Genomic DNA, 20,544 nt, shown 5'->3' with positions numbered 1-20,544 from the left:
TCTGAGTGCTTTTTCTGTACGTCTATATGATTCTTTACGCCATAATTCAATGGCATCTTTCTGTGATGTTCTAGCTTTCTTTTTCCATAATTCTTCCTCTACTTTCATGATGCAATCTGCATCCCAGGTCCCAGCTGCGGGCCACCTCTGACTTTCTGGTAATTCCTTGGTGTAGTCTACCCATAAATCAAGAAATAATATGGCGTCTAGGCCATGTTTATGATACATGAAGTACCCTGGAGTGTCCCTAGGAGGAATGGGAACAGCTTCTTCGAGTACCCCTTTTCTAGTTTTGATCTGTCTTAATTTCGAAAAGAGCGGCATATTGAGAACTGATCTGAGACCTAATTTTGAACACGTTTAATACAACAAAACACAATAATGAACAGTCATTCACACCACAATATGCAGAACGTATTTAAAAACATTTAACATTTAACATTTAATGAACAACAATGATGGCCATTTAGAGAACTAGTCACTAAGCATAATACTCGGCACTAACTAGGTATTCTGAATTATATACTAGACATACTAGATATACTGCTAAACAGTACAGATACACTGCTGAAACAGTGCAGACCGGATTTGTGTACCCAAACCCGTCTTGACCGGCACAACCTATGTGCACGTCAGAACGCCTCCCCGGCAATGGTACTCACCGGGTAGCTCGGAACGGAAGGCCTCGGAACTGAACTGAACTGGACTTGGACCGGACTGGACTTGACTCGAAACTTCGGAACTTCGGAACCTGGTGGGCCTCTGTATACCTCGGATCTTGCTCTCTCAGCTAGGCTCTGGTCGGGATACTTCGCACTTCTCACCGCCTCGTCTGGGTGTTGATTGCAGCCTCAGTTACCCCCGCTCGGCAGGAGGGAGATACAGGAAATCCTGTGGGTACGCGTTGTTGTCCGTCCAGCTGTGGCAGGAGACCGGGCCTGCAACGCACCTCCGGCGCGTGAGATGAGAAAGTGTCCCTGTTCGGGCGCCATATATGTGGTAAATAATTTAATTACCGGTACTTAATTTGATGCGGAAAATTAATAAGAATAGCTCAGTAAAATAAGAGGCAGAATCCGTGGTATTAGAGATTCGGAACGGGCTTTATTCCAATAACAATTCGAATTGTTGGCTTCATATTCCATCACCACGGAGGTTCAGGAAGTGAAGGACAATACATTATTGACAGGTAATCATTTTTATAGAAGAGGCATTACAGTGAAACAGATGCAGGAGGCGTAACAGTTGATAACAGAGATAAAGATATACATGCGTAACTAAAATGGGTGTAACTAGGCGTAACTAAAGAACGTCATTAGGTATGATGTCACAAATGGGTGGTTCCATGAAAGAATTTCGCAATGTCAGCAAAAATACTTGGCAGAGATGCGCGCGCGGCAGCATGACGTGTGATTTGACGTGCAACTAGGGGGAGAATGGGACTTGACATTTAGCTCTACATGTGGAGACAAAAGTCTGGGGTTATGTCAACCTAATCCCAAATCATATCTAATATCCTATGTTTAAAGAACTGTGTTATCCAAAAAGAGAGGTCTCTTAGGATAGAATCTTATTCTATACTGACTGTTAGTGCGTGTACAAGCGTCTAAGTGTCTACACTAGATGCGAGGGGGTAGGAATATTCCATGGTAACAGGGCTATGAATTACTTGCATGAGGGCAGCGAGGCCTGGCCCCTTTGCACGGTAGCTGGAGGAATGTTTACCTAAACTGCTAGACAGGAATGCATCGGATGAGGGGCGGAGGAGATAATCTTGAAGGTGAAGTACAGTTTTCTGGCAGGCTACGGGCTGGATCAGGCACCGTTAGCCGCACAGGGAGTAGGACAAAGTTCATGGTCACAGATGCAGGCTCAGACTGGAGCTTTCAGAGGCAGAAGGCAGGAAAAGGCTTGGTGGCAGAATCAGGGCCTACTCGCCTGGACTGTAAAATGGGATAAATGAACCATATAAAGCCGGTGGCCTTTCATACTTAGGAATAGAATATCCAGCCCATTCATGGCGGATCTGAAAGAGGACATGTTGACGGTGGACGCACATGTGTTTGCGTCTTCATAACTGGAACTGGAGGGAACATACATGTACTTGTGACTTATACATGAAACCGTTGGGGTCCAAGATAGGGGACATAACCGACCATAAAAATCCATATTTCCACACCTGTGTGGTAACATTCCATTCCAAGGAGTTTCCTAACTGCCGAAGTTTTAGGCAGCATCTGAGACTTCAGCCTACTCATTACTTCAGCCTACTCAGTCAGTCAGTCAAAATTACTTTATTCGGTTTCATAGCAAAAACCATAAAAGCATATAAATATATACAATATAAATAACATTTAACATTAGACACTACAAATGAGTTAAAAAGGCATACAAGGTACTTGGTTATAATTCATGAATTACCCAGATAATGATTATGTCCAAGAAATTTTCTTCCTTAATCTCATTGAGATTGCTAGAAATTTGGCAATATTAAAGATCTCCCACGTAGATCCCAGCAATTGTAAATATAAAAGGGCAGGTTTAACTTGCCTAAAACCTTTCTCCTTAATAAGGGGGATAATATGTTTTTTACGAATGGGAGACAGGTGTTTACAAAAGAAGATAAAGTGCACTGTGTCTTTGAGGGAAAATCCGTCACAGGAACAGATTCCCAAGTCCTTCTCCCTAGACCACCCTGGGGAATCGGTGAGCAAAAGATGAAATTTGTTCAGTCTGAACTTGGTAAGTAAAAAACGATGATTCATGTTGTTAACAATGACCAAGTAGGGTTCAATACTGTTTGAAGTAATTAATAGCTGATGAGCCCTGACTGAAGGTTTAAATAGCTCCTTATCTTCTCTTTCTAAAGTTATCCGTTGTTTGTGTTCAGCTTTCACCCATTTTAGGTCCCCCTTAGTTAAGCTGCCAGGTACATCAAATAGATCTGGACGACCTAATTCTCTGGATAAATTCTTAATGTAATTTATCCAAGGGATGGAGGTGCCATACTCAAGAGATAAACAATCCTTTAAGATCGCATGATTTAATTCCAAATCAGGGTTTAGCCAAATTGTAATCCATTTTAGCAAAGGAGCTAGAGCAATACGGTCCACAAGATGATCTATCCCGCATTCCTGATGAACAATGAAGGCAGGGGTTGACTGAGGTAAACATAAAATGGATTTTAAAAATTTGTCTTCAACTATTTGAAGAATTTTTACATCTTTAATTCCCCATAAATCGGCCCCGTACGTTGCTATAGAAAGACATTTAGCAACGTAAATGTTCAAAATGGCCTGCATGGGCTTCACCCCCAATTTGCGGGCAAAGTCTAATACAGCTAAGGTGGACCTAACAAAAACATTACGCTTAGCTGCCAATTGCGGAGACCAATTGAGTTTATCATCAAAGATAACCCCCAAATAGGGAAATCTACTAACGCGGGATAAAACATGCCCTTCGCAATACAAGCGCTTCACTTTTTTTGCTTTACACCCCATAATCATGACATGAGATTTGGAAAAATTCACACTGAGATCAAGTGCTTTCATAAAATTTGCAAATGAGTCCAGCAAACGTTGCAAACCCACAGGAGTACGTGCTAGCAAGGCGGCATCATCGGCATATAATAGTGCCGGAATAGAGAATTTGCCAGCTCTAGGAATGTCCTTGCACGATTTAGTCAAAACAGCACCTAAATCATTAATGTATAAAGTAAAAAGCAGGGGGGCTAAAATACAGCCCTGTCTAACACCATTCGAGATTCCAATCCTACTGGTACAATTACCCAGGCGGTCATATCTGACGGTGGCGGTGAGATCCCTATGTAAATCAGCCAGGAAAAATACAATGTTTTTATCAATGCCACACTTAAGAAGCAGATCCCACAGCTTTGACCGGTTCACTCGGTCGAATGCCGAGGACAGGTCCATAAAGGCAAGATATAATTTCCCTTTTTTGGCAATGGTGTATTTGCCTATTAATAAATATAGGTTCAGACTTTGATCTATAGTACCTCGGCCTGCTCTGAACCCATATTGTAGGCAAGAAAGGGTCTCATTATCCTCCAACCACGCGGTTAGTTTCCCCAAAACTACACGCCCTAGGACTTTGGCTGCAGAATCGATAAGGGAGATAGGGCGGTAACAACTGGGGTCCCCCCTGCAACCTTTTTTAAAAATGGGTATAATCACGGATTCAGACCAAGTATCCGGGATGCCTGAAACACAAATCCTATTAAAAACATTCATTAAAACCACGGACCAAGTCTCAAGGTCAGATTTATAAAGATCAACCGGAACACCATCCGGGCCCGGGGCTTTGTTGCTTGTCATCTTTTCAATGGCCTCGACTACCTCGGTCTTAGTAACCGATAAAGTATATTGATTTACAAAGGGGGACGACGGGGTCGACGCCCCATTTCTAACCCCTTCATAGACTGACTTAAAATGGGTACACCACAAGTCTTCCCCTATACCACAATCTAGTTGGCCGTTGCAAGCGTCGCTAAAATAGGGTTTGTTCACCACAGACCAGAACTTTGCACTATTTCTAAGAACATCCACGGAAGCTAGTTCCACCCACGCATCCTCTCTAATCTTTCGCTTTCTAGTTTTCAAGGCTTTATCATATTCTTTCCTAAGCATAGCAATGATCGGCCTATTGATAGGTTTACAACGTAAGGCAGCCTTCAGCCTTCTGTTTGCCAGAGAGCAGTTACTATCAAACCATCCCAAGTCAATATTATCATTACCCTTGGCTGGGCAGCTGAGATCAGCAGAGATTTGAGAACAAATTGCCGAGTAAGCCTCTAGTACTTCATTATTACCGGCATCCAGATTCAAACAAGTATTTATCTCGGGACCCACCTTCCTTTTTAGATTAGAATGAAAGTCCTCCGGAATTATTTTGTTCCATCTAATCCTGCGATTCTGGTCAGAGGGGCGGATATTAGATTTATCCGTCCTGCCCGGAGTTTTAGTAGGGATGATAAGAGTTTCTGAAATGCTAAGGACCACAGGGTTATGGTCACTAAAATGTGACCATATCGCCTTGTAACCGTGAATCATGTTACCAAGTGCAAAGCTAATAAAAATATAATCGATGACAGAATGTTTACCATTCCATTTAAAAGTGGGAATTTCCTCCGACGTCAAAGAAGGGAGTATAAGGCCAAAATGTGCTAAGATTGACTCAAGACATTCTCCCTGGACAGAGTGCTCAAAATGAGCATCACCTTGTGCAGATGAGCCTAGAGGATCAAAAGACAGACAAGTGTCAGGACAGCCGTGGATATTAAAGTCACCCGAAATTATAATAAAACAGTCATTATGGTTAGCGTCTTTGTAGGCCGCCAAAAAGCGTGTTAAAGCTAAGAGATGATCGGTTGTGGTGACTCTTTCAAAAGAATTATAAAAGTTTACGATTAAAAGAACGCCTCCTTCTGACAGGGAAATTTGTACAGCCAAACTGTTCCGTGAACCTGTGTCTATTTGGATCTGATGGCCCGATATACTAGCGGAGATTAAGGTAGCCAGCCCACCCTTTGCCCTCCCAGCGTTTGAAGGTACAGCTGGAACAAAAAAACTCCTGTAGCCATCAACGGACAGGGTATTCTCTGTGTCCCAGGTTTCTTGTAAACTAATGATATGTCCTGAACCTATAAGTGCCCGCCAAGCTGGGTCATCAATTTTATTTTTCAGCCCAGCTATGTTCCAACTGACCAATCTAAATAGATTGCCCACTGAACCAAAAGTAGATACGGCAAGACTATCATCCAATGGCTGCAATATATTTTCATCACAGCCAGTTGGCCCGCTATCTAGAGTATTACGCTCTGCCAATGTCCCTAGTCATTCATTATCATTTAGATTTGAGAGAGCATCAAATCTGTTAGAAATAGGGACAGCATAGTTGTTTAAGCTAATACCCCTAGAGGGGTCACACAGTGACGGCTTAACTTGAGAAGGAGGATAAAAGAAGCCCAAAGGAAGAACATTAACAAAATCCGTCTGGATTCTCACTGTCCCCGCCTGTTTCAGTATATCCTCAACCAACCTTGGAGATCTAAAACTTACAACAATACAATCACCTGTCAGACTCCTATTTGTCCTACCCACCCACGGAACCCTTCTGATCATCATAAAGTTGTTAGCAAGATGTTGACCCACAACAGTTTTTCTGGATAAGAAGTGGATGGCCTTGTTTTTCAGAGAGGTCCAATGTTCTCTTTTATCCCCTTCCAGTTTTGGGACATTAGCTAAAATAATGGTGTATGGACAGGCCTCAACAGGTAGGTGCAGGGAGTCCCTCTTGTCATAGTTAGCTAAAAAGCCTGGCCCCCTTTCAATGTTCTGAGAGCCTGAAACCACCGTTTGAGTTGTACTCATAGGATTTAAAGCTATGGGTGGTGGGTTTACGCCAGAAGCCAAGGTGGAACCATGATGTGCTGGTTGTTGGGGTACAGTGATTATGGTATCCAGCAGATTATTAACCGAGGCAGTGACTGAGTTAAGAGAGTTAATTGCTCGGGTACTAGGACCAGGAATAGAAGCCTTAGGAGTAAGGTGTGACTCAATTATGTTCAGCCGCTCCTCAATGCGCCTCAGGGTAACCAATAACGGAGCAGTAAATGATTTAAGGTGCTCACCGAGAATGTTTATGAGCTCTGACATAGATTTTTCGCTATTTCTATCGGTAGAACTACCCAAAGCTAATTTAGTGCTAGCATTCCCTGCCGCTCCCAGGTTCTCACTAACTGAGGATGAAACCTCGGTAGTGGTTTTATTCAAACCGGGAGCGGGATTATTAGCTTTAGATAGTTTTGCCGGTTTTCTATTACCCTGTGGGTTGTCCTTCGCCTTCCTTTTCCCCGTGACAATTTTACCACCACCAACAGTCAGATTAGACCTAATTCTTAATTGTCTGGTACGAACTACAGGTGAGGTTTGTACAGGACTCGCTATGGTTGAGGGAGGTGACATGATTGTAGGACTAACATTAATACAAGAGCCATTCCTATTCTCAAGTAAATGCACATCATCCTCAGGAATGTTATTTGATGAACAAACTACAGCGGGTGATAAAGGTACAGATAATCTAATGGGGTCCAATGATAGTCTTCGTTCGACTGAAGCGATCTCTTTCACAATGGCAGATTCTGCCTGTTTTAAATAACTATCCAAGGTCCCCATACCCGCAACCCTTGAGCATGCTTTAGAAGACCCTTTCGACATTCTTCCACCGAGCAGCACAGAGCACAAACCAACCGACTAGTAATCACCTGTACAGTTCCAAGGATGAATGAACACTCCAACAGTCACTTTACAGGGGGCAGTCCCAACCCAACCTCTATCGGCCTCTGAGGGCCACAGAGGGCCCGCCCTTTGCCCGGGCTTAGCCCGGCGCCGCCCGCGCGCGTCCCGCGACGCGGGAGGAGCGCCGGAGCTTTATGCGCGCTCGTGCGCGTGTGTGGCGCTAGGCAGTGTGGGGACTGAAGTCTCTGGCCGCGAGGGTAGTGATGGCGGCGGCAAGGAGACACACAGCAAACAAAAGCCCAGGGCGCGGTAAAGCCACCAGCAATGAGGGAGCAGTCTGCAACAGTGAAAACCAGCAGGTAGGCAGCGTTTCTCCGATTCAAAGGTTCCCGCTCTGCAGGAGGAGCGCCGGAGCTTTATGCGCGCTCGTGCGCGTGTGTGGCGCTAGGCAGTGTGGGGACTGAAGTCTCTGGCCGCGAGGGTAGTGATGGCGGCGGCAAGGAGACACACAGCAAACAAAAGCCCAGGGCGCGGTAAAGCCACCAGCAATGAGGGAGCAGTCTGCAACAGTGAAAACCAGCAGGTAGGCAGCGTTTCTCCGATTCAAAGGTTCCCGCTCTGCAGGAGGAGCGCCGGAGCTTTATGCGCGCTCGTGCGCGTGTGTGGCGCTAGGCAGTGTGGGGACTGAAGTCTCTGGCCGCGAGGGTAGTGATGGCGGCGGCAAGGAGACACACAGCAAACAAAAGCCCAGGGCGCGGTAAAGCCACCAGCAATGAGGGAGCAGTCTGCAACAGTGAAAACCAGCAGGTAGGCAGCGTTTCTCCGATTCAGAGGTTCCCGCTCTGCAGGAGGAGCGCCGGAGCTTTATGCGCGCTCGTGCGCGTGTGTGGCGCTAGGCAGTGTGGGGACTGAAGTCTCTGGCAGTGAAAACCAGCAGGTAGGCAGCGGTTCTCCGATTCAAAGGTTCCCCTCAGCCTACTCATAAACCTGTGGAAAATCCAATAAATTTATATTGGGGCTATTGTGTCATGCCAGGTATTTGCATAGTGTTAGAAAGTGCCTTCTTTTTGCATGGTTGCCCCCACTTTTTGCCAAACTGTTGATGTACTTTGACTGAGTGTGCCCTGGGTTCCTGCCAACCAGGTACCCAGGGCCTATGTTCTTTCCCTAAACTGCATTGAAACCAAACCCAATTGGCTCTCTTTGGCCACATGCCAGTCCCTTGAAAATGGTACCCTAGGTACTAAGGGAATTGTTGCCAGGGAAGGCCTCTAAGGACTGCAGCACTTATTGTGCCACCCTTAGAGGCCATGTACCTTTACACACACACACTGTCATTGCAGGCTTCATGTTTTGGTGCAGAACAAAGTGAAGAGCCGACATGGCACACATCCCTGTGTGCAATGCCTACAACCCACTGCCCTTATATAGGTCAGCCACCCCTCTACCTAGGTGCACTATACTAGTAGTGAGGGTACAGGTGCATGAGCCCTGTACCCCTACAGAGTCTAATCCAATTCTCAGACATTGTAAGTGCAGTAATGCCATTAAGAGTATATGTACTGAGAGCTTGTCATTATGAACTCCACAGCACCATAATGGCTTTAGTGAAAACTGGGAAGTTTGGTATCAGAATTCTCAGCACATTAAACCTACACTGATGCCAGTGTGGGATTTAATGAAAAATGGACTCAGAGGGCATCTTAAAGATGCCGCCCAAAAAACAACCTAACTCTAGTGTCCTGGCTGAGTGGCTGCTCGCCAGCTGCCACCACCAGACATGTTTCTGGACCCCTGGGTCGAGAGCCTGCTGCTCTCGGGGGTCTGGAACAAGGCACATTCTGGGACGAGGTGCCAAGCCTCCTCCCCCAGGATGGGCAGGGTCCACGAAGGGGAAGCTTTAAAGGCTTGCTGTCTTATGAGCTACCCCAGCTATTTGCTGCTTCCAGTATCTGGCCCCCACCGGTTCTGACCCCCACTTTGGGTGGTAGAATTTGCGGGAAAACCAAGTGAGGAAGGGAGGTGTGCAACCCCTCAGGTGGGGGAGGCGAGGTGGAGCACAACTCTCAGTCCCCGCCATCTTGCAGATGGGGGGACCCAGCCAACCAGAGAGAGGCATATGCTCCTTCCCACTGGAGGGTGGCATAATTAGGGGTGTAGTTATAATTCGTCAAGCAGTTCAACTTGAATGTAGAGTGCACTGTTCATGTACTGTAACTCCCCAATATCAATCACAATACTATTATTATCATTCTACTCTTCATTATTCTTTAATCTCTGTTTTTTTAAACCATGATATAATGTAAAATTCATTAACATTCATGAATTGTCATCATAATTGTTGTTGCAAACAAACACAATTTACATATACATTCTTTTTCATGCTAAACATGTTTATAATCATCCTGAATGATTCATGCCCAATGCATTTCGGGTCTATTAAATCCCACCTTCATGGGCAATCCTGAAAAAGACCTTTTTTTAAAACCAAAAACATGAAGTACAAGGGTGGGTCTAGTTTCGTTAACCAATATTTTGCATTAAACATCTGTGAACATGCTGCTATTATACGTGTATAATTCCCGATAATTCCATAATTTCCCCATAAACCATGCCTACACTCCTTCTAATGAAACTAAACAAAGAGCCGACTGCTGCCAGTGGTAATAGTATTGGTGCTCGCTGTCATGCATTAGTCAGTATAAGTGTGGTTGTGTAAATCAGTGGTTCATTACAACCCCAATGCTGTGTTCACGTAAACTGTCTATACACTCTCACATTTCCCTTCTCATTTATGCTCAAACGCATCGCCTCATGCCCCATGTGTGTAAAGATGCCTACCTTTCTACCGTATTGAGATACCGATAAATATGCTGAAATGTAATAACCACTTTTGTTTAAAAGATATCTAAACCAACTGAAACCATGTACAATTATGTGCATTGAATTAAGGTCGTAACTTTTACTGGTAGATAAATATTGCTGCGTTATGTCTAGTCCATTATCACTCGGATGTTTCTCGAACTCGATATCACCTATGGGACAAATTCAAAGTAAAGCCAAAGCTACACAATCCCATCAATGACTTGTGATATAAAACTAAATTAAGGATCGTAACTCTTACTCGTAAGTGACTGTTGCTGCGTTCAATCTAGAACACCTTTGAAACAAATCCAAAGTGAATCCCAAGATGCACAATACCATCCGTAACTTGCCGTGATATATGCATCCCCTGTTTTTGCAACCTTACCTCAGAAAAATAACCGCTTCTTAACGCTGTCACCTTAATGTGGTTCCTAACTTTTCCGGTTTCATATACACTGGAGCATTTATTCGTGACCATAAAGAACAACGACAGACTATGACCGCGTAATCCATCCATTCGCTAATGTATCCGCCATCTTTAGCTGGCCTAAAATGTTAGCCTAATACAATTCAGTTACTTATAGTAATTATGAGAAGATAAGTACCAACTGAATAACAACTACAAACGATTGCATCTGATTGGGATGATTCTGATATAAACAACAATAATCACTGCTTCTATTACGTCAACATCTTTCTACTCTGCCATGCTTAATCACATCCCAACGTTATCGTGTCCAAATCAGCACTTCCCTATCAGCATAATCACTGTCTTGCTTGCTCATTACCCAGTAGTCTCAACCAATCTATCATGCCATCTGTCATTATACTGTATCTCAGTATGTACCGGTGGAACACAACGCAGATAATCCTAAACGTCTCCCCATCGTGTGTTTTGTGATGTTATAACTGAGGTGTGATCAGTGTGTGAATTTGTCAACCTCTGTCAGACGTTATTATTTTCTGTTTATGGGATGACATGTATCCTAAACTTCCACAGATTCATTTTTATTTGAGTGTAAACTATGATCTCTAATCAGATTCTGAATATGCAATGATGTTATAATTAGCAGCTCATGGCCATTTTGTCATTAAGACCTTTTGGTAATTATGAGTCTAATCGTTTAATCCAGTATATTTCACATTGAAGTAATCTTTTAGTGATATCTATGCCTGGTCTTGGAGTTACTGTTTCAATAATCTGAAACCTTAACTGAGAAATTAAATGTCTTGCTTCTTGCCAATGTGTTGTTACGCTGGATGTATTTTTTTTTTCTTCTTATCGTGCTTTTGTGTTCCGTCATTCTTATCTTGATCTTCATGTCTGTTTTTCCCACATATGCATTTAATGCAGTATATTACATACCTCGTATTGCAGTACGATGTGAGTCTCCATTTTATGATTTCTCCTGTGTTTGGATGAGTTAGATTCCCTCCAGTAATCACAATATTGCAGTGCGTACAATTCAAACATTTTTTTTTTTGCCTTCCCATCCGGTATTTTGCATTGTCTCGGATGTTGCCAGTCATTCTCTAAGGTTTTGTGCTCTTGTGTAGGCATGCATGGGTTGCTCCTTGAACAAGTTGTTGAAATCTGGTTCATTTTGCAACAATTCCCACCTGGTGTTAATGATATTTGTAATTACTGTCTAACTAGTAAAGAGTGGTAAGTTGCATGCCTTGGGTAGAAACTTGTAAACGACAATGCATTATTCATTCCTATCTGTGGGTTTAGCGAAAATCTGGGTATGTAATCCTGAATCTGTTTTGATGACTAATAGTTCCAGAAAAGCTATGTTTGATTGATCAATAGTATGTGTAAACTTACGGCAGGGATGTCCACTCTCCCCGCTGATATTTGCTTTGGTCCTCGAACCGTTGGATCAGGGGGGACCCTCTTATCAGAGTCTTAAATTGGACAATGGACTGGGAAAATAGAATCTCCTTCTACGCTGATGATATTTTACTGTATTTGGCCAGGCCCTATTTTTCCATCCACAGAATACTTCACATATTCACCCTGTTTCAGAAATATTCCGGTTATACGATAAACTTGGATAAGTCCCTTATATACATTCTTTCTGGGGAGGATCTTAGGTTACCCGCACACTGCGGTGCTAGGATTGTCACGGAAGGATTTCGCTATTTGGGGATCTATGTCACGATGGACCCAGTGGCCTTTTATGATAATAATTTGGCCCCGCCACTGCGCCTTTTACAGACCGACATACAACACTGGAAGTCACTGCCACTCACATTATTGGGCAGGGCAGCTTTATACAAAATGATGGCTTTGCCTCAATTTATTTACGCGTTACAAAATACACCCTTCCCTGTCCCGCACAAATATTTCCAGGCTGTAGAGTCAGAGGTCAGGACCCTTCTTTGGAACAACGGAACTCCCTGTATCTCCTTGACTAAGCTCACAAAGAGTTGGTACGACGGTGGAATTGCTCTTCCGGCACTCAAGAGTTACTACTGGGCTTCCCAATTAGCGGTCACCAACCACTGGGTACATTGGCCAGTAAGTGAACCTGCTTATAGAATGGATAGGTACAATATGATAGCTGGCTCTTATCAATGGGCATTATATGAAGGGCAGACAAATGCCCTGGTATACACTCCGACCACAACCGTGGTTACATTATGGTACGCGGCGACCTCCACCTTGGGTTGGAAAAACAAGATTACCCTAGCCACCCCCCTCTTTGAGTCTGATCGATTGGGGCTCCTGGCACACAGTCCGGGAGTTCGTAATCGGAACCTCATTGGACTTTCAACTGTAGGCGACTTATGGGCAGGAGGCAAAGTGGTCCCCTTAGGTGACCTTCAACGAGATTATGATCTAAATCCGAGGGAAACTTTTCGATAACTTCAGGTTCGCAATGCATTGTATAAGGCTGTGCGCAAGGGCACGGATCTCCCAGCAGCCTCGCCATTAGAGGACAGACTCCCTGATGATTATTTGAAAGACAAAATAATCTCCGTGACCTATAGAAGGATAATACCCGAGACCCCTTGGCAAAGACCCGTTCTAAGTGGGTGGAAGATGTGGGAGACTTAGACGATGAGGAGTGGCAGGTAGCGCTGGCCTCCCCTCGGGAGGTTGCAATGCAATCTAGATTTAAATTAATCCAGCTTAAGCTCCTCCATAGAGTTTATCATACTGGTGTCGCGTTGGCCAAGACGGGCATTTTGAGCTCCCCAAGGTGTCCCAGGGGTTGTGGTCAAGTGGGTATGTATCTACATTAGTGGTGGGAATGCCCGATTATACAGTTATATTGGAAGAAAATTACCTAAAAAATCTGGGAAGTTTGCGGCAAAAGTATGGAAGTCACCCCAGACTCTGCCTTCTTAACATATGGGATGCGACTGACTTGACGGCTAAAGAAAGGATCTGGGTCTCCCTCGGAAATGTAGTTGCGAAACGTAACATATCTAGAGCATGGGAGGGAGACACGGCACCCAAACTCCGGGACTGGGAAGCTGATATGGACTGGTGTATGCAGACCAAGAGGGTGATCTACGAAGGGAGGGGTTGCCCCGGAAAATGGACCAAGATCTGGGGGGAGTGGGGGGGAATGGAACAAAGTGAGGGGAATGTTACGTGTAGCGTTTTTTGATCCCTCTATACAGGAATGTATAACTCCGTGACATTACTGGTCACGAGGTGAAATTGACGATATGTAATGTAATTGTAATGTTGGAATTTACTGACAAATTGATGGTGGTTAAAGTTTTACTGCACGGCGTCACTTTATAATACGCTGTCATATGTTTGTTTTTCTTCAATAAAAAAAGAATAACAAAAAAATAGTATGTGTAAACTTAATCCTGGGATTTTGTGTATTCAATGAATGAATCATGTTCTCCAATTCATTTCTTGTGACAGTCCAAATGAGAAATATATCATGTATAAATCTGCAATACAATTCGATTTTCGTGTGCCACTCCTGTGTCCGAAGATATACTCATCCTCAAACTTTGCCATAAATATATTTGCATATACAGGTGCTCCAGAAAAACCCATTAATGTTCTGGTTAGTTGAGCAAAGAATTTATCCTGCCATTGGTAGTGACTATGGTGTAGACAAAAGTGAGCCAATTCCAATAAAAAGACCTTGTCTGCTTTTATGTTGGAGGATTGTAACAGTGGCCATTCAACCCCTTCCATCCCTTCAGCTTGAGGAATTGAGGTGTAAAGTGCCGTAACATTTATGGTACATAATAACCATTGATCTTGAATTGATGCCTCCACGGTCTGAAGTTCTAGTAAAAAATCTGTGGTGTCTTTGATGTTGGAGTGCCATGATTGTAGAAAACTTCTGCAAAAAGTGATCTAAATATTTCCCCAAAGGCTAAAAAAGTGATCCACGAACTGAGACAATTGGTCGAAACGGCAGGTCTTTCAAATATTTGTGTATTTTGGAAACACCAAGGAAGGGACCCATTGGTCCCGACCATTACTTACCTGTAACACCCCTAAATCTAGTATTTAGGGGCAACCCTGAACCTTGCCCCCTCAGACCAGAACGGACCAGAAGAAAAGGAGAAGAAGTACTGAATAAGCTGTGCTGAACTAAGAAGCGGAGGACGCCCACTGACTTGACCCCAGCCCTACCCGCCTGTCCACACCGCAAACCTGCTCCAGTGAAATTCCAGTGTGTCCAGCCAGCAGCCCTCAAGAACCCGGAGGACCTGCCCTGCCTTCCAAAACCAAGACTTTGTCTTCCGTGATCACCGGATTTGATCACCCACAGACACTAGGTCTGGCCAAATCCGCGAGTCAGCACCACTCTGCACCTGACGCCCATGGCTCTAGTGGCCCAAAACCACAAGGAGGTTTCCCTGGTGATCCTGACCTGAGATCTGGTGATCTCTGACCTGCCTCGAATCTCCAATCGACACCTGCAGCCCCTTTCTGGAGGATCCTCCTGACCACGACTGTAGCTGGTAAGAAACCCGGACGCCTAAAGACACCCCTGCACCCGACGTCCCACGACCTTGGATGGCCCAAGCAACGATGTTCCAGCATCCCCAGGCATCCCAACTTACCTCTCCAACCGGTGGTCACCTCGAGAAGATCTTCGTCCCCGAGCCTGCAGTCTTTGTTGGAACTGGAGAATCCCTATTGAAATCAACAGGGCACCCAACACCAATACATCACCCTGCACCCAGCAGCCCCTGTGGCGCTGCGGATGAACTTTGGGTGCTAACTCGGATCTCCTTTGCCCTGAGCCTAAAACCAGGAGCTTTGCTCCCACAACCTGGTGGCCTGCATATGAGTAGCCACCAACCGGAAGTCCCCTATCCCCCATTGGATAACATTGGGCCGCAGCACTCTGCACACGGCTGCCCTAGTGCCATTGAGGGTGCTTTGAGAGTGCATCCTTGACACTGGGGGAACCCTGGTTCTAACCCCAGAAAACCAACTCCCAAACCTAAGTATTTACCTTGAAAGCAATAACCTTATTTCCTTCCATTGGACTGCATTTACTTCTTTCTTGTGCACATTGTTCCAAGTGTGGAGTCGGTTTTGTATGAAAACTTGCAAAACTGCAAATATACAAAAACTGCTTTACTTACCCTTTCTCAGGGAATGTCCCAGTGTGATATCGAGGCATATTGCACTGAATAGTAAAAGTAGTCCATAAAGTAATCTGTAAAGTAATCAAAAGTAATCTAACAGTAATTTCAACTGTATTCAAAGTACTTACAAACCTGTAGCAAAGTCATTTTTATCCAGCTTGCTTGTATTGTTCAACCTGCCAAATAGTACCATATACACTTACCTGTGCCAGGCTTGCTTGGTTCTAGAAAATAAATATAACTAAATAATATTTTTATACAAACCAATTGGTCTGAGTTCTGTCTTTGAGAGTTTGACACCATTTCTTGCCTGAGTGTGTACAATAAATGCTTAGCACTACCCTCTGATAAAGACTTGCTGCTCGCCCACACTACCACAAATAGAGAGTAAGGTGCTATCTACTTTTACCTCTGCCTACCTTTGGGGTTCCACTGGACTCTGTGCACAATATACCTCATTTTGGTATAGTATATACAGAGCCAGCTTCCTACACATAGTTTTGTATATTTTAGTTACGTCATTTTTCTCTATTGCCAATTAATCAGTGCCCAGATGTAAGACAGGGTATTGACATATTATTGTGATGCACTGGGTGTGTTGACGATTGAGGCAGACTGACACAGACCATTCATTAAAACCAGCTGCTCTCAATATTAGTAGAATGATCATAGATCTTACTTCTCATTAATATATGTTTATTTTCCTCCAGACACCACAGGTAACCTTTGAGTTGATAGACCACTTGGAACGTCTGGCGCTGGTTGATTTTCGAAATCAGGAGGGTGTTGAGCGCCTGGCAAAGGCCATTCAGTTTGCTGATCTGCTTCAGGAGGTCAATACGGAAGGAGTTGAACCAATGGACTCTGTACTAGAAGACAGGTAACTAACTATCCTCCATAGGGTTATGGAGCACATGCCCTGTCTGTGTTAGGCAAAACATAATCATATTTTTAGATACTTAGGGCCAGATGTATCAAGCATATATTGCGTTTGCAACCGTTTGCAAATGCAAAAATTGCTGTTACCGAATTGCGAAATGGGTTTGTGATTCGGTATTAGGAAGGGGCGTGTTTAGGGCATCCCTTCCTAATACCGAATCGCATCGGTATGCATGAATGTTTTGTGACCGCAATTACGGTCGCAAAACATTCGCATTTTACCACCTATTTCAAGTAGGTGGTAACCCATTCGCAAATGGAAAGGGGTCCCCAAGGGCCCCCTTCCATTTTGTGAATGTTTGTAAAACCATTTTTAAAAGCAGGCAGTGGTCCCATGGACAACTGCCTGCTCTTCAAAAATGAAAACGTTTCATTTTTCGTTTCGTAAAGCATCTCGTTTGAGATTGCTTTATTGAAAAGCGGTCTGATGATCTCAGCTAGCCACCATCCCCGTGATTTTTGCAATTCCTAGGCGGTCGCAAATTGCGACCTACCTCATTAATATTCATGAGGTAGCTCAATTGCGACCCCCTTAGGAATCGCAAAAGGTGTACTACACACCTTCATACATTGCATTTTGCGATATCCTAATTGCGAATCCTTGTGATTCGCAATTAGGGAATTGCAAAATGCGGTCTACATAATCTGGCCCTTAGCTCCTAATGTATTATTCTTAGATCAAAGTCAGTCACTGTGCAAACACAGTGACTGGTTTGTAACCTGAGAATACTTTTGCACTGTGTAAGATGTACAAAATCTGTCAATGCACAAAAACGAAATCATTAATATTAGTAAAGCAGGATTCTATTTCCACATCTTACCTATGAAATTGTGAATGCAAGGATGGAGGCTACAAGGCACGATAGGCTGGTGGCAGCATGCTGCTCCTCTAGTGTGTGAGCCCACATTTGCAGAATGGAAGCTCTCACTCATCGGCAACTTCCACTTTAAACATCCAGTATCTTCTGGGGCATTGGTGTGCTATCAAAGCTTGGCGACCAGTTTTGTGGTAGAAAAGGATTGGTACATACACCTTATCTACTGAATCATAAGAAGTCACAATGTGTGCATAAGTAGCAAGGTGTACATGGCGACTTGCGATGGCATTTTTTAATCTCATTGTACATTGCGATTTGAGGTTTTGCGGACAAAATGGCTATGATTTTGCAAATTGCATGCTTAGCGACTGCAAAATCTTTTAACAATCGGGTCCATTATACATTAGTTTATTTGACATTGTATTTTGCAGTCTGTTAGAAATGGGGGTCTCTAGTTGGCAATGGCTGGCCACTGTCCAAGTAGGGACCCTTCTTCCTAAGTTAGAGTAAGTGGGCTACACCCTGCTCAACCCTGTGGTAACGTAGCACGAGCAGCTAGGCTTATCTCAGAGGCAGTGTTTGAAGCATTTATGACCATACACCGTAACAAAGTGAAGAACACTACAAAGGGACACCACACAAGTAATTATAGAAAAATAAGTATCTTTATATATAGACTTAACACAGGACCAATAACTGTAAAAAGCCACAATACTGTAAAATTGAACTATTTTTGCAGCATTTCAAGAATACCCTAAGTGTGCAAAGAGGAGTTCAGTTCAAAGCAGTGGTCTCTGTGACCCTTTTACTTACAAAGTACCTGGATTCTGTAGCAAAACAACCAAAATGTCGCAAAGGAGCTGTAGCGATGATTTTCCTCACGCGAGACCAGCGATGCGTGTAATCCTTGCCGCAAGGGAGGACGATGTGCTGATCTGCAGAAGCGTGCGGGACAAAGCGACAAATTCTCCACGCTAAGCTGGCAATGCGTTGAAATCCTTGCCACGAGGGAGGATGATGCGCCGAGCCTGTTGCATGTGCGATCTTGTTGCGATGAAAAGAAATGGCGCTCCGCGACGGAACGACGATCCCGATGCGATGCAATGAAAATGGCGGACGCACGGCGTCCGCGCAGCAATGTTGTGAAGCGATGAACTCGATGACCTTTGGTTAGCGAGCACTTGGAGGCCCGCAAACGTGCGATGCGATGATCTTCCGGTTAGCGAGCCTTTGGCAGCCCGCTAACGTGCGATGCAATGATTTATGGTAGCGAGCCCTCAGCGGCAGCAGCGCAATGATTTTCCTTACGTTCTTCAGCTGCGGCGGCTTGCAAACGGGCGTTAGCGACGATTTTCAGCACTCTCTTCTCTGTAGTAGAACTAGAGGCCCTGGAACTCACAGGAGCCTCACCTGCAGATAGAAATCCTCGCTGGGAGGAATCAGGAGGCTGGTGGTGGAGTCTGATGTGCCTGAGACTCCAGCAGGAGGCTAGCTCTCTTCTAGCCCTTGGGTGATTGCTGTAGCAAGATAATAAAAGTTCCTTCAAAGTCGTTTTCCTCTTCTTCCAAGTCCAGTAGTAACCACTGCAGGCCAATCCAAGGAACAGCACACAAGCACAAGGATAGTCACCTCCTGCAGATTCCTTCAGTTACACGGACAGAGGTTCTTCTTGTTGTCCAGGAGCAATACAAATTGTAGGGGTTTCAGCACAGATATTTATACCCCAAAATTCTTTGCTCTCAGAAGCTACAAGTCACTGAACCCAGCCAGAACCAGTTCTGCTCAGTCCTGGAGCACTTTGTTTACCAGGCTGCTTCTTTCCTTTCAGAGTGCAGGGTAGAGACATCAGACGCACCACAGAAGGTGGAGCCAGCATTGTGGAGGGAAGGCACAGCCCTATTCAGGTCCCAGGTGCAACTCCTCCCACCCATCTAGATGCATATCTCTCTATTCACCTCTGGGACACCTCCCCCTGTCTCCTGGAATTCCCCAGCCCTGTCACTCCAGAACCAGACAGCCAATACACATATCAAGAGCACACTGGAAGGCTTAGGCAAGAAAATACCTACTTTCTAAAAGTGGTATTTTCAAACACAGAATATAAAAATAAACTTCACTAAAAGATGTATTTTAATATTCTGAGCTCAGGTATAATAAATTCGTTTCTCTACCATGTTCTATGGGTCAGTTAGGACTATAGAATGTAATAGTCAAACTGCCCATTCTGGCCTATGGAGAACAGGTAGCCTTACAGTAGTGAAAAACGAAATTGGGTGTAATTCACTACCAGGACATGTTACACACATCAGGGCATGTCCTACCTTACACATACAATGCACCCTACCATAGGGGTGACTCACATGATGCCAAGGGAAGGTTCAGGGGCTGGGAAGTGTGGGCTTTTCACAGCCAAGATGGCTGTTCTGGACTGCACACAGACACTGCAGTGGTAGGTCTGAGGTACACTTTACAAGCTGCTTCTGTGGGTGGCGCAAACCAGCGCTGCAGGCCCACCGGCAGCATTTGGGTTACCAGCCCGGGGCACACATAGGCCATGCTACTAGGGACTAACAGGCAAACCAAATAAGCCAATCATGGATATACCAATTCACATGTCATATTTACATAGGGAGAGCACATGCACTTTAGCACTGATCAGCAGTGGTAAAGTGCCCAGAGTCATAAAGCCAACAAAAACAGGTTAGAACAAATCCAGGAGGAAGGCAAAAAGCTTAGGGATGACCCTGCAAAAAGGGCCATTTCCAACACAGTCTGTTGATCATTCCTGCATTTTGTGGCCTGCCCCTCCCCACCCTCCGGCTCAATTACAGGTGCTGGACAAGATAAGAGCCATTCACTTACTTCTAAAGCTCTATTTTGGAAACTCAGTAAGACAATCTGAAGTCAAATCATGCTTAATGCAATTTCATTATCACCCTGTATCCTATTAAAGTGTTTAATGTAGGAGTAAGGCATATGATCGTGTGGCAAACGTCCTAAGGCATGTAGATCAGAGTTCCCCAAAGTCGGTCCTGGAGGTCCAGATCCATGCCAGATTTTTAAGATAACTACATTTA

General features: G+C 44.4%; 1 protein-coding gene across 1 annotated transcript in view; it reads left to right on the top strand.

The window, feature by feature from the left end:
• The window catches only part of GATC (glutamyl-tRNA amidotransferase subunit C), a 95,120-nt gene that overhangs the window by 52,620 nt on the left and 21,956 nt on the right, over window positions 1–20,544 (top strand). The window contains exon 3 of the mRNA XM_085634604.1: window positions 16,421–16,590. Coding sequence (XP_085490730.1) covers window positions 16,421–16,590 — 170 coding nt within the window. The remainder of the gene's footprint in view (window positions 1–16,420; window positions 16,591–20,544) is intronic.

Source organism: Triturus cristatus, chromosome 11, assembly GCF_964204655.1.
Source record: "Triturus cristatus chromosome 11, aTriCri1.1, whole genome shotgun sequence".
Lineage (NCBI taxonomy): Eukaryota > Metazoa > Chordata > Amphibia > Caudata > Salamandridae > Triturus > Triturus cristatus.
The sequence above is the reverse complement of the archived record's forward strand: the minus strand, read 5'-3'. Positions and strand labels throughout refer to the sequence as shown.